The sequence below is a fragment of the Colossoma macropomum genome, unplaced genomic scaffold, assembly GCF_904425465.1.
Source record: "Colossoma macropomum unplaced genomic scaffold, Colossoma_macropomum, whole genome shotgun sequence".
NCBI lineage: Eukaryota > Metazoa > Chordata > Actinopteri > Characiformes > Serrasalmidae > Colossoma > Colossoma macropomum.
The window spans coordinates 2,082,193-2,100,404 of NW_023495878.1; the positions used below are offsets into that span (position 1 = coordinate 2,082,193).

Genomic DNA, 18,212 nt, shown 5'->3' on the forward strand with positions numbered 1-18,212 from the left:
CCATTTGAACGTCCTGTCTCCTCCATGTATTGTCACATTTGTTTGCTTTTTTGCTATTATTTGTCTTATGTTATTAGACTTTTTCTCTTTTTATTCCAACCTTGGTGTGTCTAACTCTTTCCTGTGGTGTTTTTTTCTGTATATGTGTATGCGTGTGCGCGTGTGTGTGTGTATGTGTGGTTTGTGTGCTTGTGCGTCGCTAATCTAGCCAGACCAGGAGGACAGAGAGGAGAGCTTGGTACGCCCAACTTGATTCTGTTTAGCTCTTCCTGTATCAGTGCTGCTGCCGCTCTCTGGGTTTCTCTCCTCCAATCAAAAGACACCCTCGGCATCACGAGAACCAATCAGATCACAAAGTTTCTGATCGGTCTAAATATTTGATCCAATCTTTGACACATCCCCCGGCTAACTTTTATTTATATTGAAAATAACTAGCGTTCTTTCACTGATTGGATCAAAGACTGGATGCGGGGAAGATGCAGAAGGTGTCCAGCTTCACTCTCATTGCTGTGGCTTCAGATGCATGTGCTGCTGGTAGCCTAACGACTGCAGCCACAACGCTTTGCACTGCTGTGTCTGGTCGATGGACACGGATTCATCATCTGTGCATGTTTGTCTGAGGAATGAGCTTGTATGTTTGATAATCTGAGGCCTACATAGCAAATTTGACTCAGTGGTAGGCCTGTTAGTCACTGCATATTTGCCTAATTGCAGTTATTCGGGATGATCCCTGTTATTCAAGATGATCAGTTATTTAAGCTGGCTGTTCTCATTTTCCTCAGACATTAGATTTCACAACCATATTATGCCAAAATGTAAACTGTGTGAGTAAATAAATGTAAATAAGGGAGAGAGTAAATGCATTCATTGCAACACATCATGGGTCTCATGAAAACAAATATTCTAATTTCCGGCTTGTTGCTCTAACACCCATTTGTCAAACACAGGGTCCGACCTTGTGTTTGACGCAATCCGATTCGGACCGCCAAAGTAATTTAATTTTCTGTTAAGATTAGCCTGTTTCACAATGCGCTGCACTACAATCCCCAGCATGCACTGCAACCTAATGTGCGCTCTGACTCTCCTCCCCCAACAGCTGTCTAAGGGACTACAGTTACACCTACACAATTCCACACCAGTCATATCACCAAACACACTAACTTCAATTGCACCTAACGTCAGCTCAGCAGCTCAGAAATGGAGCCCAATTATTAATGAACTTACAGCAAAGAAAGGTGCCAGGTGTCTAGTTCAAGCAGATAGGTAGATTTAAAAGACTGAGCTCCTGGGGACATTTAAATTTTCAATATTTCAGGTATTCATGTAATATTTCAAGGTCTACTACAAGTGCCTGTGTGAAGTTATTGTGTATTTTGGATAAACAGTGGCCAGTTCAGGTTATAGCACAACATTAATTGAAAATAAAATATAAACATAGGCGTTTTCTGGCCCACGGATTTGTAGAGATTTGTTAACATGGCCCTTTTATTGATTAAGTTGGACACCCCTGCTCTAACATGTTTAGACGGCAGTGAGAGTAGTATTTATTTTTTACCTATGCAGCTAATTCCAACAGTTGTAGCATGTAAGCTAGCTGGCCTCTTAAATAAAAAACTCTGCTTTGCTGGACTCTACACATGATTCTGTATAGAGAATCCAGAGCATATCCGACAGTTTAAGGTATCATTTCATGTTAGTACAACTAGTGTTAGCTACTAAGTATACATAGCTCAGAAGTAAGATTGCTAATCAGCTAATTTGGCCACTTTAGACCTTTAATTTAGTAATTGCCTACAGTGAACAGGCAAATACAGTTAAATCGCTAATCGTGATTATTTATACGACAACTAATAATCGATCTAATAATAAATTTGATGGTTGTGACAGCTCTACTCTGGTCCTTGAGCGCTTTTGTCAAAAAATGAGAGCCATGCTTGTTGTAATGCTGCCAATGATTGTTGCGGCAGAAAAGCTATGCTGAATTTTAGGGCTGTCTTGACTAAAAATATGATTGATAAAGATGTACCTTCTGTATAGATCAGTTGGCACTTTGCGTGATTTTAAACTTTAAATTCTCCTACTGGTCTCCTACAGTAGGAGAATGGCTGATATGCCATTTTCTCCTTTAAATACATTTTACAGTTATATAGTTTTTTTTAACGTATATAATTATAAAAGGCACAGAGTTTAACTGTTCTAGGTTTTTTTGAATGACTATGCATAGTTCGGTTATTATTCAGTTAAGTCAAATTCTGTTGTTCAGCCTTTTTCAAAACTCATCATCAAAATAATTGGTAGATTACCTGCTAATATAATTCACAGTGACATCCCTTCCCAATTATCCCTTCTGTCTGTCTTACATTTCTAGCTACATTAACATTTTTGCTTATTTTGAAAGATCTTTTCATTTAATTCTCCATTTCTTGACATTAGTAGTTAGGAGTGTTCATAAACCTGTTATGTGGCTTTTGTGTGGAGCTGTTTTTGTGATAATTGTGGCTAAATGTGCTCCTCTGGGCGGTGTGTGAACACTGATAAAATCAGATTCAGCAGCTGCTCGATTCTCTGGATGTGCAGCCCATTTCACGCTACCATTTGCACCTGCAACTTCCTGTCCTAACTCAGCCCTTCCTCTAAAGAGGGTTTTTTTGGCTGGCTTCTCTTTGTCAACGCCTTACCCTTTGATCTGAGCAAGTGTTTGCAGTGTTGGTGTGTTGATATGGTAATTTGTGCTGTGTTGCATGAAGTATTGCAGTATCACTTCAAACTAATACTTGAGTCGTGTATTAACTTACACTGTTAATTCAGGTGGATATTTACTCATATTGATTTGCCTTACATTGCTGATTTTAGGGATAAGCACTTATACTGTAACATTACTAATTCATATGGGTGGGTATTATAGGAAAAATAGAACATCACAACACTTAAGACGTTTTAATGACACAATATGTATCATGATATTCAGTTATTCTAAGGTTTCATAAGTTGGAACGTAAAAAAAGAACCAGTATAATTATTTTAATCAGTGTATTCAATGCTATGCTGCACCAAAAGCAATTAAACAGGAATAATTGTGCTTTCTTTGTAATAAATCATGCAGTTGGTCAGCATTCAGTATTGGTCAGTATTGACAATATCCACAGTATGCTCAAAAATATTGTGACTTTAAATTATTTATCAATATATTAATATATTGTCATATTGCCCACCCCTGCTAGTTCATGTATACGACTCGCTTGGTGTAATTTGAAATTATACTCATTCTGTTAATTCTGTTCTGTTTCACTATTCTACTCATACAAGATTATTCATGATGCTAACCTCTTCTTATCCTCTCTTTCTGATATCTTCAGTGTGATGCACCAGACAAGACCTCCTTATTTTAACCCTGTTTTTTTCCAGCTACCACTTTTTCAAGAAGCCCTTAATAACCACTGTTGTCAGAATAATAGTAAACCAATCTTGCATGGCCCTGCTGTTGACTAAAGATAGGGCAGACTAATCCAGAGGCTTGGTTGACCCTGTCTTTTGAACTTTAAAACAGATTCGTGCTGTGTAATTGGGGAATGGCCTGACATGTTGTAGCGTAGCTGCTAATCCGTCGGTCTGATTAACCTCCATTCACTGTGGGTGCTCACTTTCACCCACTGCATAAACACTAACCCAAACAACAGCTCATGGTTGTTCGATTTTGATTTCAAAACACTAATATTGAATAATAGTATTGAAAACTGGGAAAATGGGTCTTGTTTTTGGTTCTGTTATTGTCAGCAGAAAAAAGTCAGTGGAAAAGTCAATGGAGTGCATGCATGGCCACAAAAATATAATAATTATATTAATATTTATATTTATAAGAATAGAAACTTATTACATACATCTCAGGGTTAAAAACTGTATGGACAGAAAAAGTTGGACATGTTGAGAAGATGGAACTAGAAATGAAAAAACAACATGATGATGAATCCCCTGTTCTTCTGGCACATTGGTAGGCTATATTATGTTTTGTATAGATGTTTTATTTTTTTGACAGAAAAAAAAAAAAAAGAAGTGATATGGGGAAAGGACTCCTGTATTCCCCTTAAACGCATCAGCAACTGATCTGGCGAGCACCGACGTCCGCCTGTTAAATGGCGGGAGTCCAATACGGGAGTCCCCTCCACATATTGTTTTATTTTTAGGCACATCAAATGTACAAACACCTACACAACACATAATACAGCCTAACAATATGCCAGAACAACAGGGGATGCATCATATTTAAAAAAAATACCTTTTGATTCTGTCTTCGATTTCCTGTCTTCATTAGTTTTTAACTGCAACATGTATATAGTAAGTCTGTATTCTGTGCTTCTGCAGCCAAACATGTACTCTACACTTATTTCTGGTTGATGTGATATTAAATTTTAAATGTGAATGAGTAAAATATGACCCCCTTATTCCATTTTTGTTTGTTTATTTGATGTGATTAGTACGTGAAACTATAAAACAAAGTCAACACTGACAATAACATAACCAAAAATGAGAATTTAGCCATTTTCCCATTTTTCAATACTGTTTTTTAAATGAAAATCAAATGACCAGAGGTACACACACCTGTCGTGGACCTGTTAAACCTGGTTGTCTTTTGTAAAACTTTGTCTATGCATGGTTCTTACTTGTGTGTGTATATATATTCTCTCTCTCTCTCTCTCTCTCTCTCTCTCTCTCTCTCTCATCTTAAAGAGGACCATCACCTTGGGGGCGGGAGATAGGCAGGTCATCCAGACGCCCATCAATGACTCCCTCCCTGTGAGTGGTTGCAGCGTGGCCCAGCTCTTCAGACAACTTGGTAAGCCAATCAGCACTAGGGCTGAACGACATGGCCAAAAATCTTATGATGATACAGTTTTCCATATCGTTCTCTATTGATATTTATCAGTGCTTACATGCTTTCTTTACACATCCAAGTAGCATTTTAAATCTGCAGAATGCTGCAGAGAATGGGCCTTTTTTTCAGTAGTCTCTTCGTGTTCAGAGGTGTTTTCCTCAAACTCCTGTCCTTTTTTTTCTCTCCATATTTTCAATAATGGAAATAATTAGCCAGCTAACTCTCGTAAGTATTGTGAGGGAATGGCTAGACTGCTTCCTCTCTGTCTAGCAAATATAAGGTATACATTAGTTAGTTTAAACCTTTGCTGCTTATACTGGGTTGTGGAACAGAACTACATAATCATTTTATCAGCACCCATGACACTATGCTGTACTTCCTGTCTTCTCCACCGATATACGACATGTGCTAATTTCAGAGTCTACTGGGTCATGTAGTGTTAATCAGGCAGTTACTGCTTGCCTCTGAACACCCTGAGCTTAAAAAAAAAGAAGCACACTGTCTTAAATACTTCTGAGGAAAGCATTCATGACCCTTACCCTAACTGGAACTAAAATAGGGGGATAGGATAGTTGTTGGTGCTGTCCATGTGTTGGTCAGAGAGAAAATAGAGTGTATGCTGTGATGTTTTTAAGGCTAGAAAATAAGAGGAGAATAATGTATTTTGTAAGGCCTGATTTAAACATGCTACCTCTGCGTACGCGCTTACACACAGGCTGTGCAAGTGAAGAGGCAGAGGGTCCCAGACGGCGCATTAAAGGGCCGGATTTTAGAAAAAAGACTCGGCGTTGATTTAATTTTCCGTGCCTCGTGCGTCACACAGCAAAATACTTTGAGATAAGCCATGAAAATCAATTAAATTTAAGCAAAAAAACATATTAAAACTTATGCTAATTTTTACATTTTATTTAATTCATGAGGAAATACTAGTTAAACGTTCTGTGCTGCAAACAAATTTCCCAGTTGGTCTATCAGACTTGAAACGTTTGCCTAATCACCAGTCAGAATGCTGTTGAGGATAAACAAACATACCATGCGCTTTTATAAATATTTTTATTAAGCAGAGTGACCATCTGGAAGAAGGAATGTAACTTTCTCGCTGCTCTGCTCCACAGCACAAATGCTTAATGTATGAAGGGCCAGCACATTCGAGCTGTAGCGCTCATGCTGCCGCATCGCTGACGTCACGCAAAGGTAGCATGTGTGAATCAGGCGTAATTCGCAGTACATGAATATTTACTAATATGTTTACTTTATTTATTTATCACAACTGTGCTGTGACAAGCTGTGTTGAAATGAAGGTCTCAGCATACTTGTTTTAGCTACACTATGCATTGTCTAGTTTTTTTATTAATGATAATTTGTGAAATAATGACGGTGGTGGCTGTGTAGCTTGTATTGCTCTTGCATTCCTGTAACACAGTGTTCAGTAAATTCTTGAAAGATTGATTTGTTTGGGCTGATTCCTAAGTGACCGGTTTCGTGTGTGGGCAAACATGTGCTTTACCTAACGCTGATCAGCTGTGTATGTCCAGTACAAGTATGTTTAGAACTGCTGCTGTGTAGGAGCAGATCAGACCCTGGATTTGGTCAGGTTTTGTTAAATTTAGTTGAAGATACTCTGCCACTCATACTACTCATAAATTACCATAACGAACTGTACTGGTTGATTGGAAGTTGATTTTCATGTGCCCATTAATTCTTTCTCTACCTGCAGGCATTGTGAATGTTCTGTATCTGTTCTGTGCTGCTCTGACCGAGCACAAGATCCTCTTCCTGTCCAAGAGCTACCAGCGGCTCACCGATGCCTGCAGAGCCCTGTTGGCCATTATGTTCCCACTCAAATACAGGTGTGTGGAGATGTAAAAAGAGTTTGGGAGTGTGGCTTCAACTGAGTGATTACTTTTACCAAACTAGAGCCTGTTTGAGAGATAAAATCAGCTGATATTAAGGTTACTTGAATTTATCAGTATTGGCAAAAGTGCCACTGGTACTTACACTAATATTTAGAAGTGGTTTTGGTAATGCTTTCCATGAATGCCATGCCTATAAACACATTCATACCATGCTGTAATGCAGCATTTTAACGATATAACCAGATTATAACCAAGTCTTAGTAATTTATAAGATGTGATAGGTAATTAAAGTGACACAAATTAGATTAAAGGAATGCTTAGTTAAGCTATGGCAATCATAACATGGCTCAGTGTTATGAATAGGCAGATCATCATACACTATGCAAGCTGCGAGTTTCTCTTCCCTTGCAATATAGAATGTTATGAACACCATTTATATGTTAACAATTTATAATGCATAAGAAACATGGTTACAAAGTGTAATGTGTTTTTATAAATGTTTATATCCTATAGATGCTCTATGAACTCATTATAAAGTGTTATGAAAGTGTTAATAGTGACATAGACACTGCGGTGATGATTATACTTGCTCATTTGTTAGAGTTTTAATGGTTTCAGGCTTATTTCAGTCCAGTCATTACATAGACTACTAAGCCAGCAGTAGCCAGTTTGCTCCCCTTTATAACAGCATGACAGGTTTATTAAAACAACCTAACCTTTAGCATGAGGACAACATAACACAAAAACCTTTATCCTTTACATTTGTATGGTTTTATTAGACATCCATCCATCCAAATCGTCTTTGTTTTGAATTGGAATATTTAGTGCCTGGTGCCATGAAAAAGCCATCATATTCATGAAGAGATGATGTTTCCAGGCTTGTAATTTGGGAATGTAATGAGCAAGATTTGAGAGTGTGTTGAATGTAGCGAGGTCAAGATTTAATTTGATTTCCAACAATAAAATAAGCCTCTAAAATCAAAACCCTAAGAATTAATAGGCGACTTTACAAAAAAAACAGTCGTCTGAGTTTGTGTGCATAATATAACGTTCCTCACTGATTGCATGCCTTGTTTTTGACCCATGTAGATTTAAACCTTATTTTATTTTATTTTTTTTACTTTTCGACACTGTATTGAAGTCACTATCCCCTTACAATACTTTATCACCATTATTATTATCTGCCTCCAATGCCTCCTGTCTCACCTTATACCACTGAAATGTCACCCTCAGTTTCACCTATGTCCCAATCCTGCCTGGTAAGCTGCTGGAAGTCCTCAGCACGCCGACGCCCTTCATCATCGGGGTCAATTCCTTCTTCCGCTTGGAGACGCAGGAGCTGGTATGAGTCTGCTTTTCCTCTTCCTATTCTGATGACCCTGTTGAACAGCTCTGAGATCAAATTGTGATTTGGATTGTCATTGTGGCTTATGATGAAAAATAGCGCTCTGATTTTTTGGTGTGTGGTTAGGTATTTAACAGATGTGTACCTCTTTAGTCCATTTGAGTTTTGCTAGAGTGAAAATTTGTCACTTGGCACAGTCATTGCATATTGTAGTCATTTATGATATTAGTTTTGTAGGAGCTACTATAATGATCTACAGATGGTATTTTGTCTAGCCGTAATGTATCCAAAAAGGCAGGCCAAGGTAAGATATATTATGCCAACCATAGCAAGACACTCGTATTCCCACATATGGTGAGATTGTTCTAGAAATGTGACCCTGGAGCTGTACTGGTTGAATGCGCTCGGTGTGGCAGACAGAAATCATACCAGTTGAAAAAGCCACTGTGGGGTGGTGTACATTTTAGGACATGCTCAGACACAGCATCGGGTTTCTGAAAGGACATGAGTGAAATGATGTCTCTCGTACTTCAGGCAAAAAGGGCTTTTTCAAATAGCTTTAGGTGAAACGGCTTCAAAGAAGAAGGCATCAGGCTAAGCTAAACAGCCTTGGACATTCATTGTTCCATTGTTTAATACTGAGGTGATTAGTTTCGTGGCCAAATTAAAGATGACAGTATGCAAGAACCACAACCTTTACTGACCTGCGCTTTATAAGGTGCTTTTATGTGACAAAGCTTCAGCTCACGCTCTCTACGTTTGCCCCCACGTCCAAAATTCTTAAAATTGCTGTTTAAAAAAATGGTTTATCTTGTTGTTATAAAATGTTATTTTATTAAGTTATTAGTGTTTGTTTTATTGTTTTTGCTGTTGCTATGCATACAATAATATCTTTGTGGAAATAAAAAAAAATAATCAATAAAAAGGTAGTGCGAAGTAAAAAAAAATAGAAACAAAAAAAAAAACCCTTGATGTCCCCCTCCAACATTGTTTAACCATTTACTGCAGTTAGGACTCTATTGCTGGCACAGGCCTGCCATAAGGTAATCCTTAACAGGCAAAATAATTCTCACAGTGTTATTGCTTAGTGGTTTAGCTATGATATTGAGTAACTGTACCACTTCATAAAAGGGCGTAGCCTATTCGCAGACTATCTAACAATCCGTTTCAATTCAGTGTAAACAAAACAACAGAGACTAACAGCTGATGACTAACAGCGTGCCTTTAAATTATGTAAGAGTTAGCAGTCAGTTCCCCATAAAACCAGCCATGAGATTACTGCATCTCTGACTCTTTCCCATCACATTCTAACAGGCTGGAGTAATATTAACCCTGCAGGCATTTTAATGTGGAATTCTTCACCCAGATTGTTGAAAACTATCTTGTTAAACAAGCATGTCCTGCTGGGTTTGGAATTCTGTCATGATTTCTGAGCCCTGAGATTGATGTTTCAATTTAGAGCTCTTTTTGCGTGTCTAATTGAATCCAAATGAAAAACTCACGGATGATAGATGAACTCAAGACGTTCAGCTCAGTCTTGATCTTCTTTAGATCAGGCTTTAAAATACCCTTTCTTTTGCTTAGCAGTGTAATTTCCTGTAATATTAGATGAGCCATGCATGTATAGTACTGCCAAATAGATAACCTCTGCGGCCCACATGTAGCATACAGTATTAACACTGCTTAATACTGACCATAAACTAAGACAGGTTCAAAGTGCAGAGGTAATCTTTTGGGCAGTAGCCTTACGCTGTCCATAATAATGCGAAGGTCTGATGCATGGTTGGCTCTAGTGAGGAGGTGTTAGCAGAGATCTGAGCAGTTGTGGTCCAGCTGCAGTTTTCTCTCTGTGCTTAAGGTCTTTGCTGTGGATAGCTTAATAGCTCTTTAAATTGGCTCTGATATGGTCGGATGTTATTTTGATAGGTAGTTCAGACCTGTTCACCAACTGTCGCGGGACAGACTTTTTGTCTGCTTCGTTCTCTGTAATTGCTGCATGTTGTTGAGTACAAAAGAACTATTAGGGCCTATTCAGACTTCAGAGAAGCCCTGATGATTTATGTAATGTTTAGTTTTAGTAATTTATGTAATGTTTGGTCATTGGTCATGCTGGTTGTATTTAAATTCTGTATGTTTTTAATACGTTGGTAGGTTTTGTTTGAAAACTTAAGGGTAAAATTTGTGAAATGGACAATGGATTATTTTTTTTAATGGTATTTAGATTATTACTGCCAAGCAGGCTGTCTCATTTATATGTTCTTAAAGAGCTGAACTGAAGGCTATGTGTATACGATAACTACCAACATTATTACTAGCTGACAGTGGAATAGACCAATCACGTTTTGAATTACAGTAAGTGCGACCTATTTGATGTGAAACATCACTCAAAGCCTTCTGGAAATCCTAGAAATTTGACTGACTGCAAATAGGAGCTGTAGCAGAACAAATACATTTCCAAGCTGTAGTCTGAGCTGTAGGTTTCGTTGAGATGTTAGAAATAGAAAACAGTGGCAGCAGTTCTATGTGAGGGCTTTGTTAAAGAGCCCATATTTTTACATTTTCTTGTAGTTTTTCTCCTTTAGAATTCAACAGAATGTTTTTGTTACTGTGCTTTAAGACTAATGTGTAAATGAGCTCTGTTCTGATTGGCTGCTCTGTGTTGCGCCTTGTTCACGAAAAACAGCAAATTCAAAACATGTTTTTGCAGCTTAGTTCCTTTTTTTTTGTAATTTAATATTTATTTTAATTTAAGAGAGGATAAAATTATATGTCTTGAAACTTTAACAGTACTACAGACTCTATTTAGAAGTAAGAAATTTGTTTTTCCGTGATATGTCTGTCAGAAGCTTCATATAAAACGTACAGTATGTTTTACCTTCAGATGTCTGTGTTTAATCTACAGCTGCCGTTCCTGTGAAACACTGTTAGTGCATACTACTTGAATCACATAGGGGTGTTAGCATTAGCATTAGCATTATCGTATGGATCATATATGTATTTTTCCTTGTATACTGAGTTTTGACATTTAAGGCCTACATTGAAAGCCTAGCTCTAGCCACAGACCTCCACTGGTGAACAGTATGATAAATATTAGAGATCAAAATAATTATCGTGTCAAGTTCTATGGGCGAGAGTTCATTACTGTGATTGTGTCTGTTCTACAGTTGGATGTGATCATTGCGGATCTGGACGGCGGCACCGTGACCATCCCGGAGTGTGTCCACATATCTCTGCTGCCAGAGCCTCTTCTGCAGCACACGCAGACGGTCCTCTCCATGGTAACCAAACCCTTAAACCTTCACCGTTCTAACAACCTGACTCTATTAATAAGGTGGAATAATATATTGGAATAGCAGATGCGTTTATGCTGACATGCTTAAGATCCTCTCGCTAAGACGTTGTATTAGCAGTGTACAGGTGCTACTGCTGGGACTCAGGCTTGAGTTGGACAATGCACTGCCCATGGCTGGGGTTCTCTTAGAAGGCTTTTGGAAAGACTTGGGCTGAACTGAACTGATGAGCATGGCCTCCTCGTTAGTACAAGCAGTTTGCCATCAGTACTTAGCGTTCTCCTCTAAGTGTGTTGATGTTGAGGGTGGTTGATTGATAGTTCAGAATGAACCAGCTGCAGGCTTTATATGCACCAGAGGAAGACTTGCATCACCTTTTGCCTTCATGGGTCAGTGGTGATGTTGCGTAACTGAGAAGAGACGCAGAGCAGCGGGCAGTGATCTGAGTGTTAGAAATGAAGGTGCGGTGATGGCGACAGCAAATGTTCCAGCCTGCCATCTGCATCAATAGTTGGTTTAGATGTATGGCTTCTCTAAATACAGAAAGGGAGTAGCAGGAGTTCCAAAGAAGCGTGCCATTAAGAAGAAAAAATAAATGAAACGTTTCTTTAAATAGGCTTTTATCTTGATGCCAACAGCTATTAAACAAGACTGCACATGACTTTTATTTCCACAGCTTTTTCCTTGTTTGAGTTTGTTACCGTAAGGAGGCTTTATTGTGGTTTTACAGTAAGTGTCAAAGTCCAAGAAGCTTATCAAAATGTTTGATCTACTGGTGTAATGCAGCAGCGTTTAAGGACATTTCAAAAAATTAGCTAGTAATGACATAACTGAAGTATATACAGGGTCTGTATAGTTCTGCCTTTCTTATTAGCTGTCAACATTGCTTTCAACACGTTGGTGACAGATAAGCGAATGACCTGCTGAGGTACAATGTAATGACAACCTGTCTCTAAAGCATGAAACACAATGCTGTTTACCTTGGCACTGTGCTCATCCTAAGTCCACAAGGCTTTCCCATCCTGATGTGGAATTACTCAAGGTCCTAAATGATATTTGCAACATGTTGGAAAACTGCCAAATGGTGATTTTTTTAAAGGGTTGCAGTCCTGTTATTTGGAGTTGTGCAATAGGCAGGGTGAAATCGCTTCGCTCTTACGGTCAAAGCAGGGTGCGGGATGAGCTTGGTTACCTCATGGGGCTTTTCTGCTGTGCTTTAGTACCTTTCCTATTTTATTGTTGTAAACAGACTTTAGCCTCATTTCAGGGGAGTCATTTGAGTGCTGTAACTGTGGTAAAGGCATACAGATGTAAGGACAGTGCTCTGTCTCCTCCCTGCTGTCTTTGGTTAGTAATACTGATAGGAATCAAGCAGGGGAGTGGAGAGTGCCTTGAATCAATGCCTGTCTGTAAATGGAGAATGCAGGCCTGTGTGAAAGCACTGCGTAGCCATGTGTGTGTGTGTGTGTGAGAGAGTGTGTTAGAGAGATGTGTGTCTGGGTGGGATTGTGTTTGGCCCGTATGACTACAAGCCCAGAATATGTGTATGTAATTTTTGGCCTGAAAATGTATGAAAACAATGTCCTGACTTTGTACTAGAGGAGGAAAAATAAGGATAACATACAATGTTAGGACCAACAGAACAGTCCTGACTTATAAAATCAGAAATTTGTGTATACACACACACACACACACACACACACACAAATATAAATCGCTGTTGTCAGAAGAAAACCTTGTATCTCCAAAATGTAAAAAAAACTGTACAGAAGAAGAAACTTTTACTTTTTTTACTGTAATTTTTACTTTTAATGTTTGTCAGTGGAACCAGACTTTTTTCCTAGTCATTTTGGGTCGTTTCTTTTAGTCCATTCATCATGAAATTTACATACAATGTAAAGGGTAACGGGTATTTTCAAATTATGTCAAAAACTAAAAACCATCAAAAACGGAGATGAAAAACGAGGTTTTCTTCCAACAACAGCGATAGGTATATATGTTGAGAGGGCAAGATCGTTTCTTTTCGGTATTCGGATACTGACATGTCGAAAGGTCAACCAAGCACTCAAGTACCCGCGCACATCCCTAGTCTCAGACTGCATGTCCACTGCATGTAATACAAATGGGACATATTTTTATTACATATAGATTATGATGAGTGTCATACATTTGCCTAAATTTGAACAGTGATCTAGAAAAAGAATCTTAAAAATTCTTTCTTCATTTTTGCCTGTCATAACTTTGTTTTAAATTTTGTAGTTTGTTTATCAGATAAATATGTTTTATGATTCCATAACTAGTCATAGTAGTTAGACTAGTTACCGCTAATGCTGTGCCCCAGCCGGCTGTGTTGTATCTGTCTTCTCGGTCTCTTCCTTAACAATATATGTCCCTGGCATCATGCTCACTTTAAGGGACTTGTGTTGTATAGTAGCAAAGTGTAATGTACTACACTTAGTCACAAATACAAGCGAACTTGCCATGTTTTACTCTACTGTTAAAACATAAAATTTTATATATATATATATATAGGTAGATATATGATATAAATAGATAAAACTACACACTAGTTGTTTACACGGTCTTGCTGTGAAGGGGATAACTTCGCACAGATGGATTTGTTTTAGTTTCTGTGGTGTTCCCCTTTGTGTATGAGTAGTGCTAATTAATACCACAAGACACATCAGTTTTTTCACCAGTTAAACTTTTCGCCATTGTTTACATGCACATCCAGACAGAACTTTCTGGAAATCATATTAGGTCCTGCCCTGGGAACCCCCTGCTAGATGACTTAAATAGTAACTCACATTTTAAAGCTGGCCCTGGCAGTTTGCTTGCCTGTCCTGGAAATGGGGGTTTCTGCCTTGAGGTGAAGACACTTGGGTTCAGCTCAGGACTGTGTTACAATGAGCCAAACATTTCTGTAAGCCATGAATCATTTTATATCCTTCAGGCTTCATCAGAACTGCACCAGTGACCCTTTCCAATCAGCGATGTGCCCTACCGTAACTGCAGCTCTTTCCATCATACCGCACTCGCTTACTTAACAAGCCTGAACATCTCCCTCCCTTCCAACTTCCGGCTTGTGAGGTTGATGTAAGCTCTATCAGGGAGAAAAAAGTGATTTCTGGACATTTGCAGACCCTGTCTTTGGCTTTACTAGTCAGGAAAAGGAAGATGTACAGAAACTCGGAAGTGCGCCCTCTCCTGGCAACAGCAGAGTAGTATCGCTTTCCTTGCAGTAGAAAACGCCACCGAAGCTTTCGCTGAACGTGGGAGTGTGAGAGTGGTGTATTATATCGAACATTTATCGAACATGTCGTATCGCTCTATCGAGGAAAAGTTATATCGCGATCATTATCGTTATCGTTTTATCGCCCAGTCCTACCTGAGTGTTATGGAAATATTCTCTATCGGCCACTTAAAACCTGTATTAAACAGTGATATCAGCCTATAATTTTTATAGTGTCAAAAATAAACAGACTCCCAGTATTGGCTAAGGAGTCATGTTGGTGTTGGATGAATGTTTAGATATTTAAAACTGCTGTTTGATGGTGTGTTTTTGTAGTCCAGAAGAGCAGAATGTTTAGACAGTGCTAAAATGTCAGCATTTTCATTTTACTGCCTTCGTATAGAAATAAATCTTACGTCTCTTAAATCCTAAATCTTATAAATCTTACGGTTCTTTGTAATTCTAATCTAGGTAGATGTAGACCCAGTTTATGCATTTTCCAGTTATTTATGTATCATAATCCGCATAAGCAGCATCATATACATGGAAAATATTAGGTATCAGCTCACAATTCATGTATTGGTGTGTCCAAGTGCTGGGCGATATGACCTCTGTACTGTAAATATGCTCTGCATCTTAATGTAAATCGTCTCAACAGCCAGATCGGAATTCATGCAGCTTTTAAGTCAATCCATCTCGACATTCGTCATAATCTCGCACTGCTGAAACCTAATAAATATTTGGGGATGATATTTCTGTACAAATATTAGAAGAGACTTATGCAAAACACCTCCATGTTTGAAGAGATTTCGGAAGAAATGGCCGAACGCGGCCGTAGGAGAGCGAGGCTGCAGCGTCAAAGAACAGTTAAAAGTCTGAAAGCAAAGTTTAAAGAATCCGAGGACACGAGCCAAAGAAGTGACTGAACACAGTCTGGGTGATGAGCCCAGCTGTCAGTCAGTGAAGCTTCATGATGGCTCCTGTGACGCTGGCAAAGGTGAAACTGAAAGCTCTGAAAGCTCTGAAAGCTCTACTGCCAGTATTGGAGATTTTTTTAGACTACATAGAGATTGCTTGACTTTATATACCTAGGAGGGGCACTGTCCACTTTCAGTGTATTTGAAGTAGAAGGAATACATGGGAACCATATTGTGTTACTGTAAGTTTGATCATTTGTAATTTGTTTGGTATGCCTCTGATGTGTGTGTGGTGTGCAGGTCCTGGATCCAGAGCTAGAGGTGGCGGACTTTGCCTTTCCCCCTTCCTCCACCCAGCCCTCCGCTCTCAGGATCCAGGTGCGTTTACTTGCTGTTGTTTTTTGTATTTATATTGTTTTGATTGAATTGTTTTGTTTAACTTAAGCTTTTTAAAAGGCAAACGTTTAAAAACGTTAGTCAAATTCAGTGTTGATAGGCCTAGTGCGGGCAGCTGTCTGTCCTTGTTAAAGCTAGTGTTGGAGAGGGTGATATGATGATTTTTCTGTGCTGTAGGATAAGGAGATCCGTGCTGTGTTCCTGTGGCTTTTTGCCCAGCTCTTCCAGGGCTACCGCTGGTGTCTGCATATCATACGCATCCACCCAGAGCCTGTCATCCGCTTCTATAAGGTAAAATAAAAACACTGTGTCGACAGAGATCATAAGAGATTTCATCCACAGTGCTTAAAGAATGCCTGCGTTGCTAGCTTTTAATGTGAACGAGCAGGGAGCAGTGCAAATAGGGTCATGCTAATTGGCCCCAGATGTCTTTCATATATCGTTAACAGTATAAGCATTTTTGAGTGAAGTATTCCTCTAAACCCTTGCCAGTGCTTAGCACACTAGAAGTGTGAACAAATGCTAAAACACTCTTCATATTTGCCTGTTGTTCTTCATATTTGCCTCTTCCTCCAGGCTGCCTTTCTTGGCCAGCGGGGTCTGTCTGAGGATGACTTCCTGATGAAGGTGCTGGATGGCATGGCGTTTGCAGGTTTTGTGTCAGAGAGAGGCGCTCCCTACAGGACCATAGACCTGTTTGATGATGTGAGTCTCTGTAAACTCGAAGATGTTGATGTGGAGATATAATGTGTGATATAATAACCCTTTGTTTTCCTTTCTGTCTCACTGTCCTCTTCTTTTGCTTTCCATAGCTCATTGCCAGCCAAGTGGAGCGTATCCGGCAGGAGCAAGGCGATCCCCACAAAGTGATGAACCACGTAAAAGAACTGGCCGAGCATCTCTTTAAAAACGTACGTCTCCTGTTTCACCTCTGGCCTTCGCATCGTCCCTTAGACCTTCATTTAGCTCTAGTATTTTAACACTTCAGAGTTACTTATTACTATTGCTATACTAATTACTATTACTATATTAATTAGATAGTGAGTTGTGTATTATTTACCTTCGATTAGAGCCCACGCATTGGCTTATTTCTGCAACAACAAGACACAATGTAAAAAATGCTTTTTTTTTTTTGTTTTGCAAACAATACTATACAAACAGCAATAACTTTGCGTCAAATTCAAATCGGAAGAAAACATCTCCTCATATACTTACAAACATAAATGTGTGATCTATTAAAAGTTCCAGAATCCACACTTTCAACACAATTTCTCTGCTTGTTTCAATTAGCTACTAGCTACTGTCGCCAGTAATGACTTTGGCTTCTAATATCTAAGGACTACAGCAAAAGTTTAAACTCTCCTGGTCAAATTACATGTTTTGTTGTTTTTCTAAATGAAAATAAGTTACAACATTCTCTACAGAGAACACACTTAAAAATGACCTTTTCTGCTAATTTTAGTACACGTTTTATATTTAAAATATAAAATATATTATAATTTTTTATATTTTATAAATATATAAAATATAAAAGGTACCATAATTTTTGCACAGGCCACAATTTAGTTTTTTCCCCAGTATGTTAAGTTTAACAGATAAACAGTGACTGTGCATTAACATGCAGAAGTGCGTTCTCTGTAGAGGATGTGTTAAATTATTTTTGCTTAGAAAATCAAAAACATAAATTTTGACCAGGGGTGCCCAAACCTTTGCACACCTTTGCCAGGACCAGCTCGTAAAACCACTCGAGTTCAGTTTCAAACCTGTTTCTGTTTCTTTGAAGAAAAAGTTTTTTTTTCTATTTCAGGTGACTGGAGAGAGTTTTAGAAATTATAGATTTATTCTACATTTGTAATTATATTAAAGAACGGCTTTCATTCTGAAAACTCTTTCTATCTCCTCCTCTCTCACTCTTGGCTGAATTCCTACCCTCCAGGAGAACCCATACCCGGCAGTGGCGATGCACAGAGTGCAGCGGCCAGCGGACAGCCCGCAGTCTCGGTCTCATGCCTCCCAGGCTTCGTTTCCGCAGTTGGATGATGTGGCCGTTCAGCTGTTCATAGACCACGCTGCTGCCAAGCTCAAAACGGCCCCGCCTGTAGTCAAGGCTGAGCTGAAGGAGATGGTGCCCTCCGGACCTCCACTGGGTGAGTCTAAGCACAGGTCTCACTGCTGTACAGTAGAGGCTGCTCCATGCATGCTGGGGAATGGGATTTTATCATATTAGTAAGTTGAGGCGATCTCTAGCTTTGTTTACTTCAAATAAATAAACAACTCATATTTTTAATGTAATCTCCTTTACTGTT

The 18,212-nt window shown here is 38.9% G+C and overlaps 1 protein-coding gene across 5 annotated transcripts in view; it reads left to right on the top strand.

Annotated features, from left to right (window-relative positions):
* The window catches only part of sbf1 (SET binding factor 1), a 96,845-nt gene that overhangs the window by 41,994 nt on the left and 36,639 nt on the right, over positions 1 to 18,212 (top strand). For 3 of the 5 annotated variants that reach the window (XM_036563808.1, XM_036563811.1, XM_036563810.1), the window contains 10 exons: positions 209 to 238; positions 4,726 to 4,831; positions 6,588 to 6,720; positions 7,960 to 8,068; positions 11,236 to 11,349; positions 15,811 to 15,888; positions 16,084 to 16,197; positions 16,483 to 16,611; positions 16,719 to 16,817; positions 17,843 to 18,053. In XM_036563808.1, coding sequence (XP_036419701.1) covers positions 209 to 238; positions 4,726 to 4,831; positions 6,588 to 6,720; positions 7,960 to 8,068; positions 11,236 to 11,349; positions 15,811 to 15,888; positions 16,084 to 16,197; positions 16,483 to 16,611; positions 16,719 to 16,817; positions 17,843 to 18,053 — 1,123 coding nt within the window. The remainder of the gene's footprint in view (positions 1 to 208; positions 239 to 4,725; positions 4,832 to 6,587; positions 6,721 to 7,959; positions 8,069 to 11,235; positions 11,350 to 15,810; positions 15,889 to 16,083; positions 16,198 to 16,482; positions 16,612 to 16,718; positions 16,818 to 17,842; positions 18,054 to 18,212) is intronic. The other 2 variants (XM_036563809.1, XM_036563812.1) reach the window with 1 other exon arrangement.